This window comes from Pseudoliparis swirei, chromosome 5, assembly GCF_029220125.1.
Source record: "Pseudoliparis swirei isolate HS2019 ecotype Mariana Trench chromosome 5, NWPU_hadal_v1, whole genome shotgun sequence".
Classification (NCBI taxonomy): Eukaryota; Metazoa; Chordata; class Actinopteri; order Perciformes; family Liparidae; genus Pseudoliparis; species Pseudoliparis swirei.
The window spans coordinates 3,549,503-3,567,346 of NC_079392.1; the positions used below are offsets into that span (position 1 = coordinate 3,549,503).

Below are 17,844 nucleotides of genomic sequence, written 5' to 3' on the forward strand. Positions count from 1 at the left end.
AGCCTAAATAAGTATATCTATTATTTTTGAACAAGGGTAAATATTATTTCACAAGTTTCAAAAAGTGCCCCCAATTTCTTTTTAAATGCCCCTGGATTTCAGTCAATGGGGGGGAGGCTGCCCCCGAAAAAAATATGTAAACGTCTCCCCTGTGTCTACCTGTCTACCTGGAATAAAAAAAACTTTTAAGTAAGTAAGTAAGCTGCGTGTAACCGCTGTGTTTCCCCGCTGTGCTCGCCAGGAGGAGCACCTCGGCCTCGGCACGAGAACCAACATCTTCTCGGGCACCCTGAGGGTGAAGAGCGAGGAGGAGGAGGACGCCGGTTACTCGTCCTTCCAGGAGGTCAAGGTGGTCCTGAAGGTGCTGGGCTCCGGACACAGGGACATCTCCCTGGTGAGACGCCGTCACACACACACACACACACACACACACACACACACACACACACTCCGTAGGCATCCGGCCACCATCTCCCCGGCTCATAAACGCTTGTGTTTGTCCTTCTTGTTGACAGGCCTTCTTTGAAACGGCCAGCATGATGCGACAAGTGTCTCACAAGCACATCGTGCTGCTGTACGGGGTGTGTGTCCGCCACCAGGAAAGTGAGTGCGTTGTAAAGTGCTCTCTGTGTGTGTTTGTGAGCGTGTCGGGCGGTTTCATACACGCGTGTTGTGTTCGTGTGGATCAGATATCATGGTGGAAGAGTTCGTCCAGCCGGGACCGCTGGACTTATTCATGAGAAGGCAGCAGAGCCCACTGGGCACGCCCTGGAAGTTCCAGGTGGCCAAGCAGCTGGCCTCGGCGCTCAGCTACCTGGTGAGACGGGAAAACACACACACACACACACACACACACACACACACACACACACGTACGTACAACAAACTATAGCAAGTGGTGTATGCATCCTTGGGATTACCTGCACCATGTTTTTATCACCACAATCTTTAGATGTGCCCTCTTGTTTTTGGACTAATAGGTGTGTGTGTGTGTGTGTGTGTGTGTGTGTGTCTCTGTAGGAGGACAAAAAGCTGGTCCACGGCTTTGTGTGTGCCAAAAACATTCTGCTTGCCAGAGACGGACTGGACACGGAGAAAGGAGGACCCTTCATCAAGCTCAGCGACCCGGGAATACCAATCACAGTCCTCACCAGAGAGGGTGAGAGTCAACTCTCTCTCTCTCTCTTTACCGCTCCCTCTCTACTTTTGCCTCACCCACTCCACCTCTCTCTCTCTCTCTCTCTTTACCGCTCCCTCTCTACTTTTACCTCACCCTCTCCATCTCTCTCTCTCTGTCTGTCTCTTTACCTCTCCTCTCTCCCTCTCTCTCTACTTTTACCTCACCCTCTCCACCTCTCTCTGTCTCTTTACCTCTCCTCTCTCCCTCTCTCTCCTTTTACCTCACCCTCTCCACCTCTCTCTCTGTCTCTTTACCTCTCCTCTCTCCCTCTCTCTCTCCTTTTACCTCACCCTCTCTCTGTCTGTCTCTTTACTTCTCCTCTTTTCCTCTGTCTTATTACCTCACCCTCTCCCTCTACCTCACCCTCTCCCTCTCTCTCTTTTTTTTTTTTTTTACCTCTCCCTCTCTCTGTCTCTTTACCTCTCCCTCTCTGTCTTTTTACTTCCCCCCCTCTCTCTCTCTCTCACTCTCTGTGTCTTTTTACCTCACCATGTCCTTCTCTCTCTCTATCTCGCTCGCTCTCTCTCTAAAATGGAAACCTAGATGGTTACGAAATAGCTGCCGTGGAAAAACATGTCAGAATAACTTCCTCTCTCTTTCCCGGTCAGCTGTAAATAACAATGAAGCCAAAATGAGACGATGATGATGTTTATGTTGCTTCGTCTGAATTGGATTTCCCGACCGAGCAGACGATATCGGCAATATAATTCGAATGCGTCCCCTAATCCATGCGGACTGTCTCCCTCTCGGACTGTAATTGTAAAAGTAAAACCTGCGATGGCACGATAATAACAACGAGTACATTTCTCACACTGCGCCGCTTCCCCTCAAACGGCCTCGTGTTTCCGTCTGTCTGTGAAGCTGAGTGTTGCGTAATGGATCACAGTGCGCCTGCACACATGGATTCTCCAAACCGCCGGACCGACTGGAAATGTTGATCGCGCCCCTAGGGAAATGCTCCCCCCCCTTTTTTGTGTTCCCAGAAAGCTTTACAGCTCTCCCTTCACTCAAATAGGTCTTCCAGTTACACATCGACGTCCTCGTGTGTTTATGGATTTGATTGAACACGCAGTGGGTAAAGTGCTGAGGAACCCACTGGGAGGGGCTCTTCCCTTCTTCCCAGCAATCTCTCGATTGCTCTCGCATCCATTCATTACCGTCTGTCTTCTTTCTCTTACTCTCAATTATCCTCTTCCCCGCTGCTGTTTCTTCCTCTCCATCTTCCCCCTTCACTCCATTCAGACCGTCTCCTCTTCAGTCATCCTCCTCTTTCCCCGCAGTCTGAGCTGCATGCACTCACTGACATGCACCCCTCAGCTGGCGGAGGTCAGCCAGTCAGCCGGATTATATTTCAGCCGTCCCGAAGCAGCCAAAGAGCTTTTTTTAGACCCAGTGGATGCATTCAGTTCACATGTTTAAACCAGATTCCCGTCCAGTCACAGTGTTAGTCCCTCTCATTGCAGCGTGGCGAGCATGTTGGCTCAGATCCACGAGATCACGCTCTAACAATGACTTCTAAAATGTTGCTTTAAAGTTTTTAGGCATAGAAAAATGATGATATGAATCATACAGGATTCGTATGGTAGTGGAAAACCTGGAAAAGTCATGGAATTTTAAAATGGTTATTAACAGGCTTGGAAAAGTCATTGAATATTTATTTTTTTATCCCAAAGGTTTTGGGAAAGTCATAGAAATATGTTTTATTCACATGTGTATTTACGCGGTATATACTGTATACTTTGGAATTGTCATTATTAGTTTAAATATGACATTTTCTCACTTTTTTGGTGATGGAAATTTGGTTTAAAGTCCTGGACACCCATTGGTCAACATGTGTGAAACCTGATCATAGTGTCAATAACATACACGAGTCATTATCCTGAGATCTGTAAAGACTTCACAAAACCCTTTGATGAAAAAGGGTATTCATTTCATTTTCAAGGACATTCAACCGATGCCATATATATACAGCGAAATAACAATATTATATAACAAAAAAATAGAAGGATTGATTGTTACAGGTATGGTTATGATGTCGTCTGTCAATTATTATGATATCTCAGGCGATTGATATAAAAGAAATAACATTTATTTTTACAATCAAACACTTGAAACGATGAAGGCACTTGCAAATGACACGGTCGTACAAAATGTAAACCTAACTTGTGTTTGTTTTTTACCTCTTTACTTAAGATTTAATTAAACATCTTTTTTTTTCTTCCTTTATTTTGATATCTCAGGCAATTGAAGTTATTTTTCGGGTCAGAAGATCAAAGAGTGAATCTTACGCGGTGATACCTGAGGACGCGTCCTCTAAGACTTGGAGGGTAAACTTCCCTTTGAAGGCGTCATGTCATCACTGTTGCTCGAGCTGCCTGTGTGTGTGTTGCAGAGTGTGTGCATCGCATCCCGTGGATCGCTCCCGAGTGCGTGAAGAGCGCGTCGTCCCTCAGCGTCGCCGCCGACAAGTGGGGCTTCGGGACCACCCTGTGGGAGATCTGCTACGATGGAGAGGTCCCCCTCAAAGACAAGAAGCTCACAGAGGTATAGAGGGTGTGACCACACAGAAAATGGAGTGTATTCCATGAAAACTCTGACTTTTATTTATCAAATTAATTGCAAAATGAATATAAAATATAGTCAAGACATTGAGGAGGTTATGAATAATGATTTTTATTGTAAATATTAATGTTGTTCTTCTTGTGGCTCAAAAGAAGGCCAGTTGTATAGCTTCTCTCAGCAGCATAACTGTTTTCAGCTGCGCTCACATAAAAAGGGGTTTCATGGGTTTTCTACCCCTCCGCTAGTCTTCTAAGGCGATAATACATGTACCATTAGAACACTGGAGATGGGCCTCTACACACCTCTGTAGAGACTTCATTAAACACCAGAGAATAGTCATGTACACATTAACTATGTAGAGAGTATTTATGATTAATTTAATGTTATCTTCATTGAAAAAAACAGTGCTTTGAAAAATAAGGACATTTCTAAGTGACCCCAAACTTTAGACCGGTAGTGTATCAACATACGCATGCATCTAAATAAATGAACTCCTCATTCACGTGTTTAGAGGGAGAGGTTTTATGAAACCGAGTGCCAGCTGGCCACCCCGGACTGCAAAGAGCTGGCTGAGCTGATGACCCACTGCATGACCTACGACCCCAAGAAGAGACCTTTCTTCAGGGCCATCGTCAGAGACATAGACATGCTGGAGGAAAAGAGTACGTATGAGGTTATCGTTTTACAATGTTGGGAATTTTCAAATAAGGGGGGTGGCGGGTGAGAATATTATGTTTTTATTTTGTTTACCTGCCTTTTGGCTAAAAGCAGGTACAGGTTTAAAAAAATGAAAAGCTGTTATTTACAGTTGGAACATGATGTGTTTCTCAATGTTTTGCATGTTTTGTATAGCAGCAACTCAGTAGAGAGAGAGAGAGAGAGAGAGAGAGTTGTTTACTCCACTCAGATGTTCATGAGGAAGTTCACTGGGTGCATTGTCCCTGAACTGCCCCTCAGCTGGGCCCCATGGCAACATAATAGACTGTTCTTCCCCCTACTGGACAGAAATGGACACTGCAGTCAGTCTTACTAAAACCTAAAAAGCTTTAAAGTGTCTTACCTCCTTGACCTTATATTAAAATCTCAAGACGGCAACAACATCACCACGGCTAGAATATCAATCCACGATACCTGGCATCTATAAAGGTTTGAAAATTCATTTTTTATTCATTAAACCATTTGCAATTATTGTTATTGGTGATACAGAACAAGTCGTGCTTGAGATAGACATTCGTGTTTTTGACCGGGCACAGAAACATAAGCACAGAAGGTTTTGCTGAAACCACAATCGACTTCCTGTGAAGCCAGTGTGCCGCCGTTGAATAAAAGACACGTTTCACCCGGCGTGTTTTAATGAAAATGTTTGTTTCCATCTCTCAGACCCGTCTATTAAACCCCAGCCGACGCCAGAGGTGGACCCCACTATGTTTGAAAAGAGATTCCTCAAGAAGATCAGAGATCTGGGAGAGGTAAAGTCATCTACTTTGGGTTTGTTTATCTGATTTTACAGTTTAGAAGAATAATCAAACTGACATCTGCCATTTAGTTTAAATGCATTGGGAAATATGTTGCATTACATCTATAATTACCTAGTAGTAGTTTGGTATGTATGGGCTTTAAAAAGATAACAAGCTTATTGTGAACTTTAAAGTGAAATCATTGTTGCGATTCTTCATAACCTAAAATGAGCTGTAGATGCAGAACTTGAGGAGTGTTGGGAAATGATGAGAAACAACGGGTCCCACACAGGAAGTAGCCTCCAACTCAGGAAGTAGCCTCCAACTCAGAAAGTAGCCTCCAACTCAGAAAGTAGCCTCCAACTCAGGAAGTAGCCTCCAACTCAGGAAGTAGCCTCCAGCCCAGGAAGTAGCCTCCAACTCAGGAAGTAGCCTCCAGCCCAGGAAGTAGCCTCCAACTCAGGAAGTAGCCACCAGCCCAGGAAGTAGCCTCTAACTCAGGAAGTAGCCTCCAACTCAGGAAGTAGCCTCCAGCCCAGGAAGTAGCCTCCAACTCAGGAAGTAGCCTCCAGCCCAGGAAGTAGCCTCCAGCCCAGGAAGTAGCCTCCAACTCAGGAAGTAGCCTCCAACTCAGGAAGTAGCCTCCAGCCCAGGAAGTAGCCTCCAACTCAGGAAGTAGCCTCCAGCCCAGGAAGTAGCCTCCAACTCAGGAAGTAGCCTCCAACTCAGGAAGTAGCCTCCAGGGCAGGAAGTAGCCTCCAGCCCAGGAAGTAGCCTCCAGCCCAGGAAGTAGCCTCCAACTCAGGAAGTAGCCTCCAGCCCAGGAAGTAGCCTCCAACTCAGAAAGTAGCCTCCAACTCAGAAAGTAGCCTCCAGCCCAGGAAGTAGCCTCCAACTCAGGAAGTAGCCTCCAGCCCAGGAAGTAGCCTCCAACTCAGAAAGTAGCCTCCAACTCAGGAAGTAGCCTCCAGCCCAGGAAGTAGCCTCCAACTCAGGAAGTAGCCTCCAACTCAGAAAGTAGCCTCCAACTCAGAAAGTAGCCTCCAGCCCAGGAAGTAGCCTCCAACTCAGGAAGTAGCCTCCAGCCCAGGAAGTAGCCTCCAACTCAGGAAGTAGCCTCCAGCCCAGGAAGTAGCCTCCAACTCAGGAAGTAGCCTCCAGCCCAGGAAGTAGCCTCCAGCCCAGGAAGTAGCCTCCAGCCCAGGAAGTAGCCTCCAACTCAGGAAGTAGCCTCCAACTCAGGAAGTAGCCTCCAACTCAGGAAGTAGCCTCCAGCCCAGGAAGTAGCCTCCAACTCAGGAAGTAGCCTCCAGCCCAGGAAGTAGCCTCCAACTCAGGAAGTAGCCTCCAGCCCAGGAAGTAGCCTCCAACTCAGGAAGTAGCCTCCAACTCAGGAAGTAGCCTCCAGCCCAGGAAGTAGCCTCCAACTCAGGAAGTAGCCTCCAGCCCAGGGAGTAGCCTCCAACTCAGAAAGTAGCCTCCAACTCAGAAAGTAGCCTCCAACTCAGGAAGTAGCCTCCAGCCCAGGAAGTAGCCTCCAACTCAGGAAGTAGCCTCCAGCCCAGGAAGTAGCCTCCAACTCAGGAAGTAGCCTCCAACTCAGGAAGTAGCCTCCAGCTCAGGAAGTAGCCTCCAGCCCAGGAAGTAGCCTCCAGCCCAGGAAGTAGCCTCCAACTCAGGAAGTAGCCTCCAGCCCAGGAAGTAGCCTCCAACTCAGGAAGTAGCCTCCAACTCAGGAAGTAGCCTCCAGCCCAGGAAGTAGCCTCCAACTCAGGAAGTAGCCTCCAGCCCAGGAAGTAGCCTCCAACTCAGGAAGTAGCCTCCAACTCAGGAAGTAGCCTCCAGCCCAGGGAGTAGCCTCCAACTCAGGAAGTAGCCTCCAACTCAGGAAGTAGCCTCCAGCGCAGGAAGTAGCCTCCAACTCAGGAAGTAGCCTCCAGCGCAGGAAGTAGCATCCAGCCCAGGAAGTAGCCTCCAACTCAAAAAGTAGCCTCCAGCCCAGGAAGTAGCCTCCAGCGCAGGAAGTAGCCTCCAGCCCAGGAAGTAGCCTCCAACTCAGGAAGTAGCCTCCAGCCCAGGAAGTAGCCTCCAACTCAGAAAGTAGCCTCCAGCCCAGGAAGTAGCCTCCAACTCAGGAAGTAGCCTCCAGCCCAGGAAGTAGCCTCCAACTCAGGAAGTAGCCTCCAACTCAGAAAGTAGCCTCCAACTCAGGAAGTAGCCTCCAACTCAGAAAGTAGCCTCCAGCCCAGGAAGTAGCCTCCAACTCAGGAAGTAGCCTCCAGCCCAGGAAGTAGCCTCCAGCCCAGGAAGTAGCCTCCAGCCCAGGGAGTAGCCTCCAACTCAGAAAGTAGCCTCCAACTCAGGAAGTAGCCTCCAGCCCAGGAAGTAGCCTCCAACTCAGGAAGTAGCCTCCAACTCAGAAAGTAGCCTCCAGCCCAGGAAGTAGCCTCCAGCCCAGGGAGTAGCCTCCAACTCAGAAAGTAGCCTCCAACTCAGGAAGTAGCCTCCAACTCAGGAAGTAGCCTCCAGGGCAGGAAGTAGCCTCCAGCCCAGGAAGTAGCCTCCAACTCAGGAAGTAGCCTCCAGCCCAGAAAGTAGCCTCCAACTCAGGAAGTAGCCTCCAGCCCAGGAAGTAGCCTCCAACTCAGGAAGTAGCCTCCAGCGCAGGAAGTAGCATCCAGCCCAGGAAGTAGCCTCCAACTCAAAAAGTAGCCTCCAACTCAGGAAGTAGCCTCCAGCCCAGGAAGTAGCCTCCATCCCAGGAAGTAGCCTCCAGGGCAGGAAGTAGCCTCCAGCCCAGGAAGTAGCCTCCAGCCCAGGAAGTAGCCTCCATCTCTCCCATGTTCCTCGTTGCAGGGCCACTTTGGAAAGGTGGAGCTGTGTCGCTATGACCCTCGGGGAGATAAAACGGGCGAGCTGGTGGCGGTGAAATCCCTGAAGCCGAGCAACCGGGACGGGCAGAGCAACAACCTCTCGTGTGAGATCAACATCCTGAAGGAGCTCTACCACGAAAACATCGTCAAGTACAAAGGCATCTGCCAAGAAGACGGTGAGGAGGAAAGAGCGCAGGCATCAACACGACCATCTTTTATTTGCGTGTTCGGTGCAGGCTGTTGTTGTGCTCATGACCAACCATCTGTACTTGTATATTAAACCAGAAATTAAGCGTTGGGTGGTTTTACCTTTCAAAATAAAAGCATCATAGATAAATGTCAGCCGAGTAAGAATCGTTGCAGCCTCTAAATTGTGGTAAACACTTTAGAAACGAAACATTTCAACAGTTAAAAGAGCAAAAGTGCAATACACTGTAAAAGATGGTGCAGTAAAAAAACACAATGAAACGAATAGGAAAAATACATAAACACAAAAGATAAAAAGCAGGCCATAGAATATGTAATTTAATTAAACGCCAGATACTAAGCATTCATTCTTTCCAGAAAAATAATAAAATCTCCTTCTTCAAAACACGTACCATTTGTATGAAGGTCTGGACGATATGCTCTCCTATCCACGGAAGAAAAGAAATGTAAAAGTCGCTGCCCTCTTTCCCTGTTTTTTTTTTTAGTAAAGGCAGACCACCTTGATTAGGCATGTTTTTTGTCTCCTATTCAATCCTCATCATGTGACTGGAGCATGCAGTTGCGTACAAAATACCATAACCATTTCACTTTTATCAAATGCCACACGTGTGCAGTGCAGTCATGGATGCTTTTGTGGCATTTTTTTGTATTTGTAACTCTTCTTTCCAGCGACTGGATTTCCATTTTTATGAATGAATTGCGCCACATAGACAAAGTTTGAATTCTCGATTGAGTACCGATGATGGTATTAATGCATGAGCGGCTCAAACTGAGGTTAGCGTGCGTGTCACAACACACACACAATGTCTCGTCTATTAAAGCATCATTTCTGCTGATTCATTCAGTGCGTCTGCCTCTGCAGGTGGCCAGGCCATCAAGCTGATCATGGAGTACCTCCCACTGGGCAGCCTGAAGGACTACCTCCCCAGGAACAAGAGCAAGACCGGCCTCAGCACCTTGCTCAGCTACTCCGTCCAGATATGCAAGGTACCGCCGTTTCTCTCCTCAGACCGGCCGCTCCCATCATGCACCTCACCGCGAGGAGGTTTACATACGATGGTTCAACCAACATGTCAACCTTCCTCTTTAGATGATGGTCAAATTATGTCAATATTTCTTATATCAATTCGATTATGTTACTGTCTCTTACTTTTAGTTTCTTTTAACTCGTCTTGTTCTGTGTTTTTTTTGTTTGTACCGATGGGTTTATTGTGTTATTTTGTTTGTACCTACGTGTTTCTTGTCTTTTTTTATTTGTAACTACGTGTTTCTTATGGGTTTTTTTGTTTGTAATTATGTGTTTATTGTTTTTGTATTATTTGTAACTAAGTGTTTATTGTATTTCTTTGTTTGTAACTATATGTTTCTTGTGTTTTTTTGTTTGTACCTACGTGTTTCTTATGTTTTTGTTTGTTTGTAACTACGTGTTTCTTATGTTTTTTGGTTTGTACCTACGTGTTTCTTATTTTTTTGCCTGTTCTCCAGTTTGCCCTCGAAAAAGAGATTTTTAATCTCAATGGGACTCACCTGGTTACATGAAGGTTTAATAATAGGAGTTTAAAAAATGGTTGCGATGAGCCGTTTTAAAACTGTGGTCATGTGATTATCACAAGATTTTATCCAGGAACAGTCAAATAGTTAATGTTAAATAAATACTGCATAAATACTGCATATAAGCCACATCAGGAAAGCGGTTCAATCTGTGATTTTGCCCAAATGGCTCATTTAAATATTATATATACTGACGAGTGGGAGCTGTTGATGAGACATTACAAACATTCAACTAAAAGTGCATCAAAAGTGCTTCAGGTATTGATAAAGCATCATGTATGTGTCATGTTTTTGTTGTGTTTTTTTTCCTTCTTCAGGGAATGGACTATTTGGGATCTCATAAGTACATCCACCGAGACCTGGCGGCCCGGAATGTTCTGGTGGAGAACGAGAGGACGGTGAAGATCGGAGACTTCGGCCTCACCAAGATTATAAAGAACAACGAGGGATATTACACGGTGAAGGACGAGAACGAAAGCCCGGTGTATTGGTGAGTCCAGAGGAGCTCTTATTGTGAAGAGATGTTAAATAAAAGTGTAATAGTTTAATGGACCCTTATGGTTCTAAAGCATTTATATATTTAAATAAAAGTGTAATAGTTTAATGGACCCTTATGATTCTAAAGCATTTATATATTTAAATAAAAGTTTAATAGTTTAATTGACCCGTATGAGGCTAAAGCATTTATATATTTAAATAAAAGTTTAATGGACCCGTTTGAGGCTAAAGCTCTTTACGGCGGTGATAGTTTACAAGTTTAATAAATGTATAGTGACCCAGAGGAAGAAAATGAAAGGAGTCATTTCACCAGCAGGAAGTTTCATACCACTTTATATATACGAGGATCCGTGTGTATGACTTTAAAAAAAGAAGATTATTTACCATTTTTAACCCTCCTCTGACATTGATGATCAACTTTCTTTTTCTAATGACACGTTGTATGGTTTCCTTTTGTAGGATTACATTTGTAAGAGAGCCTCAGACATGTGTTGTCTTTACTTTTTTCATAGATGTGAAATACTTAATACAAATATTATTGATGCATTAATATTTAAGTAACACTATACCGATTGTCCAACAGGGAATGCATGTTCACAAACAAGTATGAATGTTATGTTGTTTTAAAGGTATGCACCAGAGTGTCTGACTCACTGCAAGTTCTACCTGGCCTCGGATGTTTGGTCCTTCGGGGTGACGATGTACGAACTCATCACCTACTGCGACTCCACCAAGACCCCCATGACGGTCAGCCCTCACGCTTATATTTATTACCCTCGTCGAAGCATTTAAGCTGGAAGATTTCAGTTCTACATTAAAACAAATACACAACACACATTTCACTGGTCTTACAGAGATAAATAACGTAACTTATCGCAGCTCCAGACACACGAACGGTGTTTTGTAACGACGCAGACGGCGTCGGGTCTTTGGAGAAGATGCCGACTCCGCTCCGAGCCGCCTGCGTCGACGCTGAGCACGCCGTGTCGCCGTTATCCCGATTAGCCAATTAGTAACAAAGGAGTTAAAAGATATGAAAGAGGCTAAAAAGTCAAATTACTGATTTTCGATCGCAGGGACTGAACGATTTTATTGTGAAGATGGAGATGAGGAATATTATTGAATGTTTTATTCTTTTTTACCCCCTTCGCAGCTCTTCGGGCACATGATTGGCCCATCTCACGGTCAGATGACTATCATCCGATTGGTCGAGGTGCTGATGGAGGGGAAACGGTTGCCACGTCCCGAGGGCTGTCCCGAGGCTGTAAGTCGTCTCATAAACAACAACAACAACAACACTGGCTTTTTTTTAAAGAGATGTTTTATGAGACAAAACACACACATACAGAAGAAATATCAAAGTTAGTTCAAATGTTGGCCGTCAGTTGGGACTTCTTTCGTACCGCAGGTCTCAGGTCTGCCGTCTAAACGCCTCTCGTTGCCAACAGGTGTACCAGCTGATGCGCAGGTGCTGGGAGAAAGCCCCCGACCTGAGGATCACGTTCGAACGCCTCGTGGAGGAGCTGACGAAGATGCAGCTTCAGTTCCAAACACAAAACCACCTTTGAGACTTCCTCCGGCGGGTTTTTTTCCGAGGCTCTGGGAACGAACTCTGGACCAGATGTGGACGGCGGAACTGACTCCAGATCAGTATGTGCTTGTGGAGCGTCACACAGAGCATTGCTTCTTCATACTCACACACAAATACATATGTGTGTGTGTGTATATGTATATATACATATACACACACACACCTTCCACAACCATGAAAAGACTTCTAGTCCTGTTATTGTAGTCCGTCATCACGTTTTTTTCATTTCTCAACGTTTGTTAAACTATTCTCATGTTTCCAAGTTTGATTGGAGTATTTTTTGGATATCTTTCAACTCTCGTAGCCTTAGCCCCTTAGCCCACGCTGAATGTGACCTTATAACCTGCAAAAGGACTTCCAAAGTGTATCTAAGGGATTTTTAACTCTCTGCGGACTCAAGTGGACCGGACAATATTATAATCTGTGACGGAAGGCCTTTTATGATCATGTGACGTCGCTCTCACTGGTGGACGCTTGAAAAGATTGAACTATTAAACAGTTTAACGCCTTCTTTCAATCGGATTACTGATGAATCACGTTGATCATTTCTTGGATGCATACGGATGCTGAAGATGTAGTTTTTCCAACAGTTTGTTTCGTGGACTCACTGTTTTTGGGGGGAAACTCCCCCTGGTTTTTTTGTGTTTTTCTTTTAGCCAATGAGGTGTCTGTGATGGATGTTCTGCTCATGATGTGCAGACGCTGTCCCTATGAACCAGCTTTCAATTGCAGCCAGCAGTCGATGTTCCTTTTCACTGTGTTGTTATCGTTGAGGTTTAAAATGCGAAACACGATTGAACGAGCAATTTTAAATACATCACGATTTTCTTTTAAAGCTGTGACGCGCATGTTTCAGACATTTTATAGTACAATTAACTGAGAAAATCTCTCAAGTTAAGTTCTTTAAATATAACGTCTTTAATTGAGAACTATATGCATCCGATTAGTTGACTAAATCAAATATACAGCACTTACTAGCTTGTTAGTTGAGGTGGGAGTACCTGTGAAATACACTTGAGGGCAGTATCCCTTCCCTTCTCTACTTTCCAATGTCTATATGCTATGTATTTAAATATATAGCATATATTTAAATAAATATATATATATATAGCATTCATTTAAATATACATATATATAGCATATATTTAAATATATATTCAAATTTACTCAATTATATCTAAATATGTTTTATATAATTACAGATATATATATATGCTGTATATATTTACATTTAAATATATATGCTATATATTTTTTAATATATATATTGTATATATATATCTTCTTTTTTTTTAAAGAGCCACTTGCCGTGGTTGCTGATTGTGAATGGAGGGACTAAAGATGGTACACAGTGTTTGAAGTAAGAAAGAATAATCATTGATTATGTACATGGCCTCTTAACTTTTGTTATTTCGGTTACCACATATATTAATTCTTCTGACATTACAGATTATGTATGTACATTTTCGTTGTAATGTTTTTTATCCGCCAATATGCCAGAGCACTTATCAAAGTGTATTTTGTGTATGTGAAGGTTTTGAGCAGAAGGTTTTCTTCTGTTTTAAATCTATGAGCCGCAAAATCCCACAAAATGTTCATGATTTTGAGAAACAGTCAGTTGTTCTTCATGTAACTATAAATGGCTTTTATTGCGGCGGGGAATAAACCCCGCCGCTGCCGCGCTTCAGTCCACGTTCTCTTCCGGGATGTAAAACACAATTCCTTCTGCTCAAAGACGAGAGAAAATAAATATATATATTTTTCAATTAAAAAAAAGATGAAACTATGAATTATGGAAAGTAAAAGTATCCATACATACAACAATGGAAACAAATAAATAAAATGAATATTGTTCCATCTGTGTCAGTCCAAATGCAAATCCATACTCTATTTACCTTTTTACATACTTCACAGATTTTTTTGCGACTATATGATATTACAATGTTTTTCGTAATGCTATACAATGCTTTCATATGAATTCTTTAAACACATTATTCAATATAACTTTCGAAAACTTTTTTTACATAACTTTCTTCAATAAAAAAAAAAGAAGTTTATTTTGGTCCTAAACAACTGTTTAAGTCACTGAATATGGAAGACTGATATACTAGCTGTGTTCAGGTGTGTTACTTTTGACTTACATTATCTATAAATAAAATTAAATATAAATATATCTGGTCATATTGCTCCAGAGCACGACTTCCCAACCATTATATTTGCAAGAAAAAAACACATTTCTGTGTACTTTCCTAGCCATTGTTTTTAAGTATCATTAGAAATCATAACATGGATGTATTGATCTGGTATCCAGTAACAATAAGGATCCATGATGTCACCATGGATTACACACCACGATGCCACGGAGGCAGCATATCATCTATTGGTCCGTTGGGGAATCTATAAATCTTTAAATACACAAATACTCACTCAATGCATCCATTCAAAGTGCACTTACTTCCTGTTTGTCGACCACAACACTGAAGTCACATGACTAACTTCCTGTCTCATAGGGCCCCTGGCTACTTTTATAAAAGTGCGTGTGCATTTTTATTGCATTGCTTTCTTAATAATCCTCTGATACCAGAACATTTATAAAAGTATATTTTTCTCTGAGTGATTTGATCTCACTCATATTATTATGATTATTAAGAAATGGTCAGTTGTATTTCTCGTAGCCGTTTATGGCTTTTAACGTGTTTTATTTTGAAAAGAAAAAAAAGATCCCGTAAAGAAGACAAAGTTGCTTTGCAGTCCACATTTTATTTAGGAATGTAAAAGACAATTCCTTCTGCTCGACACAAGAGGAAAGACATTTTTGTTGTTGATTTTACCCCCCAAAAATAAGACAAATGTATGAATAATGGGAAAGTAAAAGTATCCATAAATACACAATGAAAATAAAATCAATGTTTGTTGTTTTTCTTCCTGTGCCGGTCCCATCATGTTTTATATGTGATCTACTACTGGAAACTGCTCTATATATTACAGTTGTCAGTACGCATGCTAAAAAGTGTTCTAGTATTTTATTCACAGTAAAACAAAAGAAATCTCATCGGGTATAAAATGTTTGCAAAAATCTAAAAGATAAAAAATAATACATAAAAAGCATCATTTATAATATACAGCCAATAAACTGTCATGAAACCAGAGATACTTCAGTATTGCAAAGCTTTGTGATCACACACACACACACACACACACACTCATTCACTCTGCAATCTGTGTAATATGCAGAATACAAACCGTTACTATGGCAACGCACCGGAGTTTATAGCTTATCTGTTTTACACAAGAACAGAAACATGAGTTTTAATAACCTGAAGCGAAAAATTCTACGACTAATCGACACGAGACGACAAAATAAAATGTTCTTGTCTGTTATTAAAAAATCTCCACAAAAAAAATTCTTATTTCAAAATATTTCTATGAATGAACCGAAACAAACAGACTCATCCGGAAGTGCAGGTGGTTAAGATTTAAGATTTAAGAATCATAGAATTGTGCAACGTCCTTTGTCAACGAACACACACACACACACACACATTGGAGACTTGAGACTCAAAGACTTGAAATGAGACAAGATGATCACTACAGAACGAAATGTGAAACCAAAATAACTACCGAAAAAATAGAAGCCTATTTTATTCTCGCGGCGTGAGCCCTCGAGATTAAACTAGTGTTGGTTCAGGAGGAGGAAGAGGAAGAAGAAGAAGAAGGGAGGGGGAGCAGGAAGAGGAAAGAGGAGTAAGGAAGGTGAAAAGAGGAGGAAGAGGAAGGAGAAAGGAGGAGGAAGAGGGAGAAAGAGGAGGAGGGAGGAGAAAGACATCCAGCAGCAGAGAAGTGTAACCAAACATTGAAGTTTTCCTTCCTTGTTGTTATTATTGTTTACATCCTGCTTATTGATCCGTAGTCCACGTGATGCTAATAACTGATCACCAGATCAATAACCTCGCTCAGCTGTCCTTCACATTCAGATCAGTGTGACGCCTCCTGATCATTACTCATCGAGCTCTTTGGGAAGATATTCACAGATTTGATCTTTTTAATATCTCGGCATGCGATATGATTGTGAAAAATTAACTAAAACAAAATGTTTGCAGCTTCTATTCAATTCAAATAATACATGTCTACTTTCCACTATATACATGCTATGTATTTAAATATATATGTATACATATCCATATATATATGTTTAAATATATATATGTATATATATATGCTATATATTTAAATACATATACAATAGACTCAGCATATATATATATATATGATAGTTATTTAAATACAGATACAATATATTCAGCATATATATATTTAAATACATATATATGCTATATATATATATATATTTAAATATATGGATTTAAATATATATATATGCTATATATATTTAAATATATAGCATATATATAAATATTTTTAAATAAATATATATATATATATGCTATATATAAATATAAATATAGAATGTATATTATATATATATATATATATACATAAAGTCCATTTGAACACATTTGAATGGAAGAATATTGTTGTGAGCTGTGAATTTGGAGTAAAAACCTTCAGAATATATATATACTGTATATATATATATATTTTACTGAAGCAAATTGTTAAAATACAAATCTGATTTTTATAATACGGCGAGGGTCTGAAAAAAAGATTTATCACCAAAATAATACGTGCACACGTTCAGGCACTCAATGGACACAAAGGACACACAACAGGCTTTTTACTGCTTGTATTTGTACAAATATCGAGCACAACATATTTTGTATTTCTGTAATACTTCTCCCCTTTTTGTCTTTGTATCGTAAATTAAACATTTTAGGGAGGCACGCTTCAAAATCTGTCAGAGTTGCATGTTAAAAAAAGACATGAAGAGCAAACAGAGTCAACAAGGAAGGGAGGGGTGTTATGTATTATTATATATACGTTGTTTTCATACTCAATAACACGACATCATCAGAGACTCGACTGGTCCGGTCGGCTCCGCACTGTTCCCTCTGGTGAGAAACTCACGCCACATAATTTGGACTAAACCAAAATCAGCATCTGATCTCGCCCCCGCGATTGGGTTTTCACAGTGTGTGAGTGTGAGTGCGGTTGCCTTGGCGATGCAAGTAATATTCTGCTTTTTTGATGTATAATCACGATAATAAATAAGACAAACAAGAAAACAAGGTTTCACTAAGTGTATGAGTTGTTGTAAGTATATGTATATTGATATATATAGATATATATTTATATAAATATATATATATGTATATTTATATATACATGTATATATTTGTATATATATATATGTACATACATATGTACATATATATATATAATTATGTAAATATATATGTATATATATGTGTGTATATATATGTAGATATATATGTTTATATATGTATATATATAAACATGTATATATACATATAAATACATATATGTGTATATATATACATATATTTACATGTATATATATACATAAATATATGTATAGATATATATTCACATATATATACACATATATATATATACACGTATGTATATATATATATATGTATATATATATGGATGTGTGAATAATTTAAACTACAAAATAAACATTTTTACATTCAGTGTTCTACAGTCGTCGGAGTCGTAGTAAGTTATTGCCGGTTGGTTGCGAGTAGAAAACCAAATAATGATTGTTCTCATATGGAAATGAAGCGTAATCAAGTTCACAGCCGACGCTCCAAGAAAAACAAACGAAACATCCTGAAGAAAACCAGTTTTCACAAAGAATATAAAATCATTTGAAAAATTTGTTTCAGTTTTCTCAACAACAAAAAAAAACTTTGAAAATAAATCAATCCACTTTAACCCCCATTAAAAAAAAACATGCACAGTGACATCTTTATATAGTAGAAAGTGTTCGTACAATCCTTC

General features: G+C 41.2%; 1 protein-coding gene across 5 annotated transcripts in view; it reads left to right on the plus strand.

The window, feature by feature from the left end:
• Nucleotides 1-15,068, plus strand: part of jak1 (Janus kinase 1) — a 33,007-nt gene extending 17,939 nt beyond the window's left edge. For all 5 annotated transcript variants that reach the window (XM_056414121.1, XM_056414123.1, XM_056414124.1 and 2 more), the window contains 13 exons: nucleotides 242-394; nucleotides 516-603; nucleotides 690-817; nucleotides 1,021-1,159; nucleotides 3,573-3,724; nucleotides 4,254-4,404; nucleotides 5,123-5,211; nucleotides 8,056-8,248; nucleotides 9,142-9,266; nucleotides 10,148-10,320; nucleotides 10,958-11,075; nucleotides 11,482-11,592; nucleotides 11,777-15,068. In XM_056414121.1, the coding sequence (XP_056270096.1) occupies nucleotides 242-394; nucleotides 516-603; nucleotides 690-817; nucleotides 1,021-1,159; nucleotides 3,573-3,724; nucleotides 4,254-4,404; nucleotides 5,123-5,211; nucleotides 8,056-8,248; nucleotides 9,142-9,266; nucleotides 10,148-10,320; nucleotides 10,958-11,075; nucleotides 11,482-11,592; nucleotides 11,777-11,896 (1,740 nt within the window). In that variant the 3' untranslated portion in view covers nucleotides 11,897-15,068. The remainder of the gene's footprint in view (nucleotides 1-241; nucleotides 395-515; nucleotides 604-689; nucleotides 818-1,020; nucleotides 1,160-3,572; nucleotides 3,725-4,253; nucleotides 4,405-5,122; nucleotides 5,212-8,055; nucleotides 8,249-9,141; nucleotides 9,267-10,147; nucleotides 10,321-10,957; nucleotides 11,076-11,481; nucleotides 11,593-11,776) is intronic.
• Nucleotides 15,069-17,844: the final 2,776 nt, after the last annotated feature.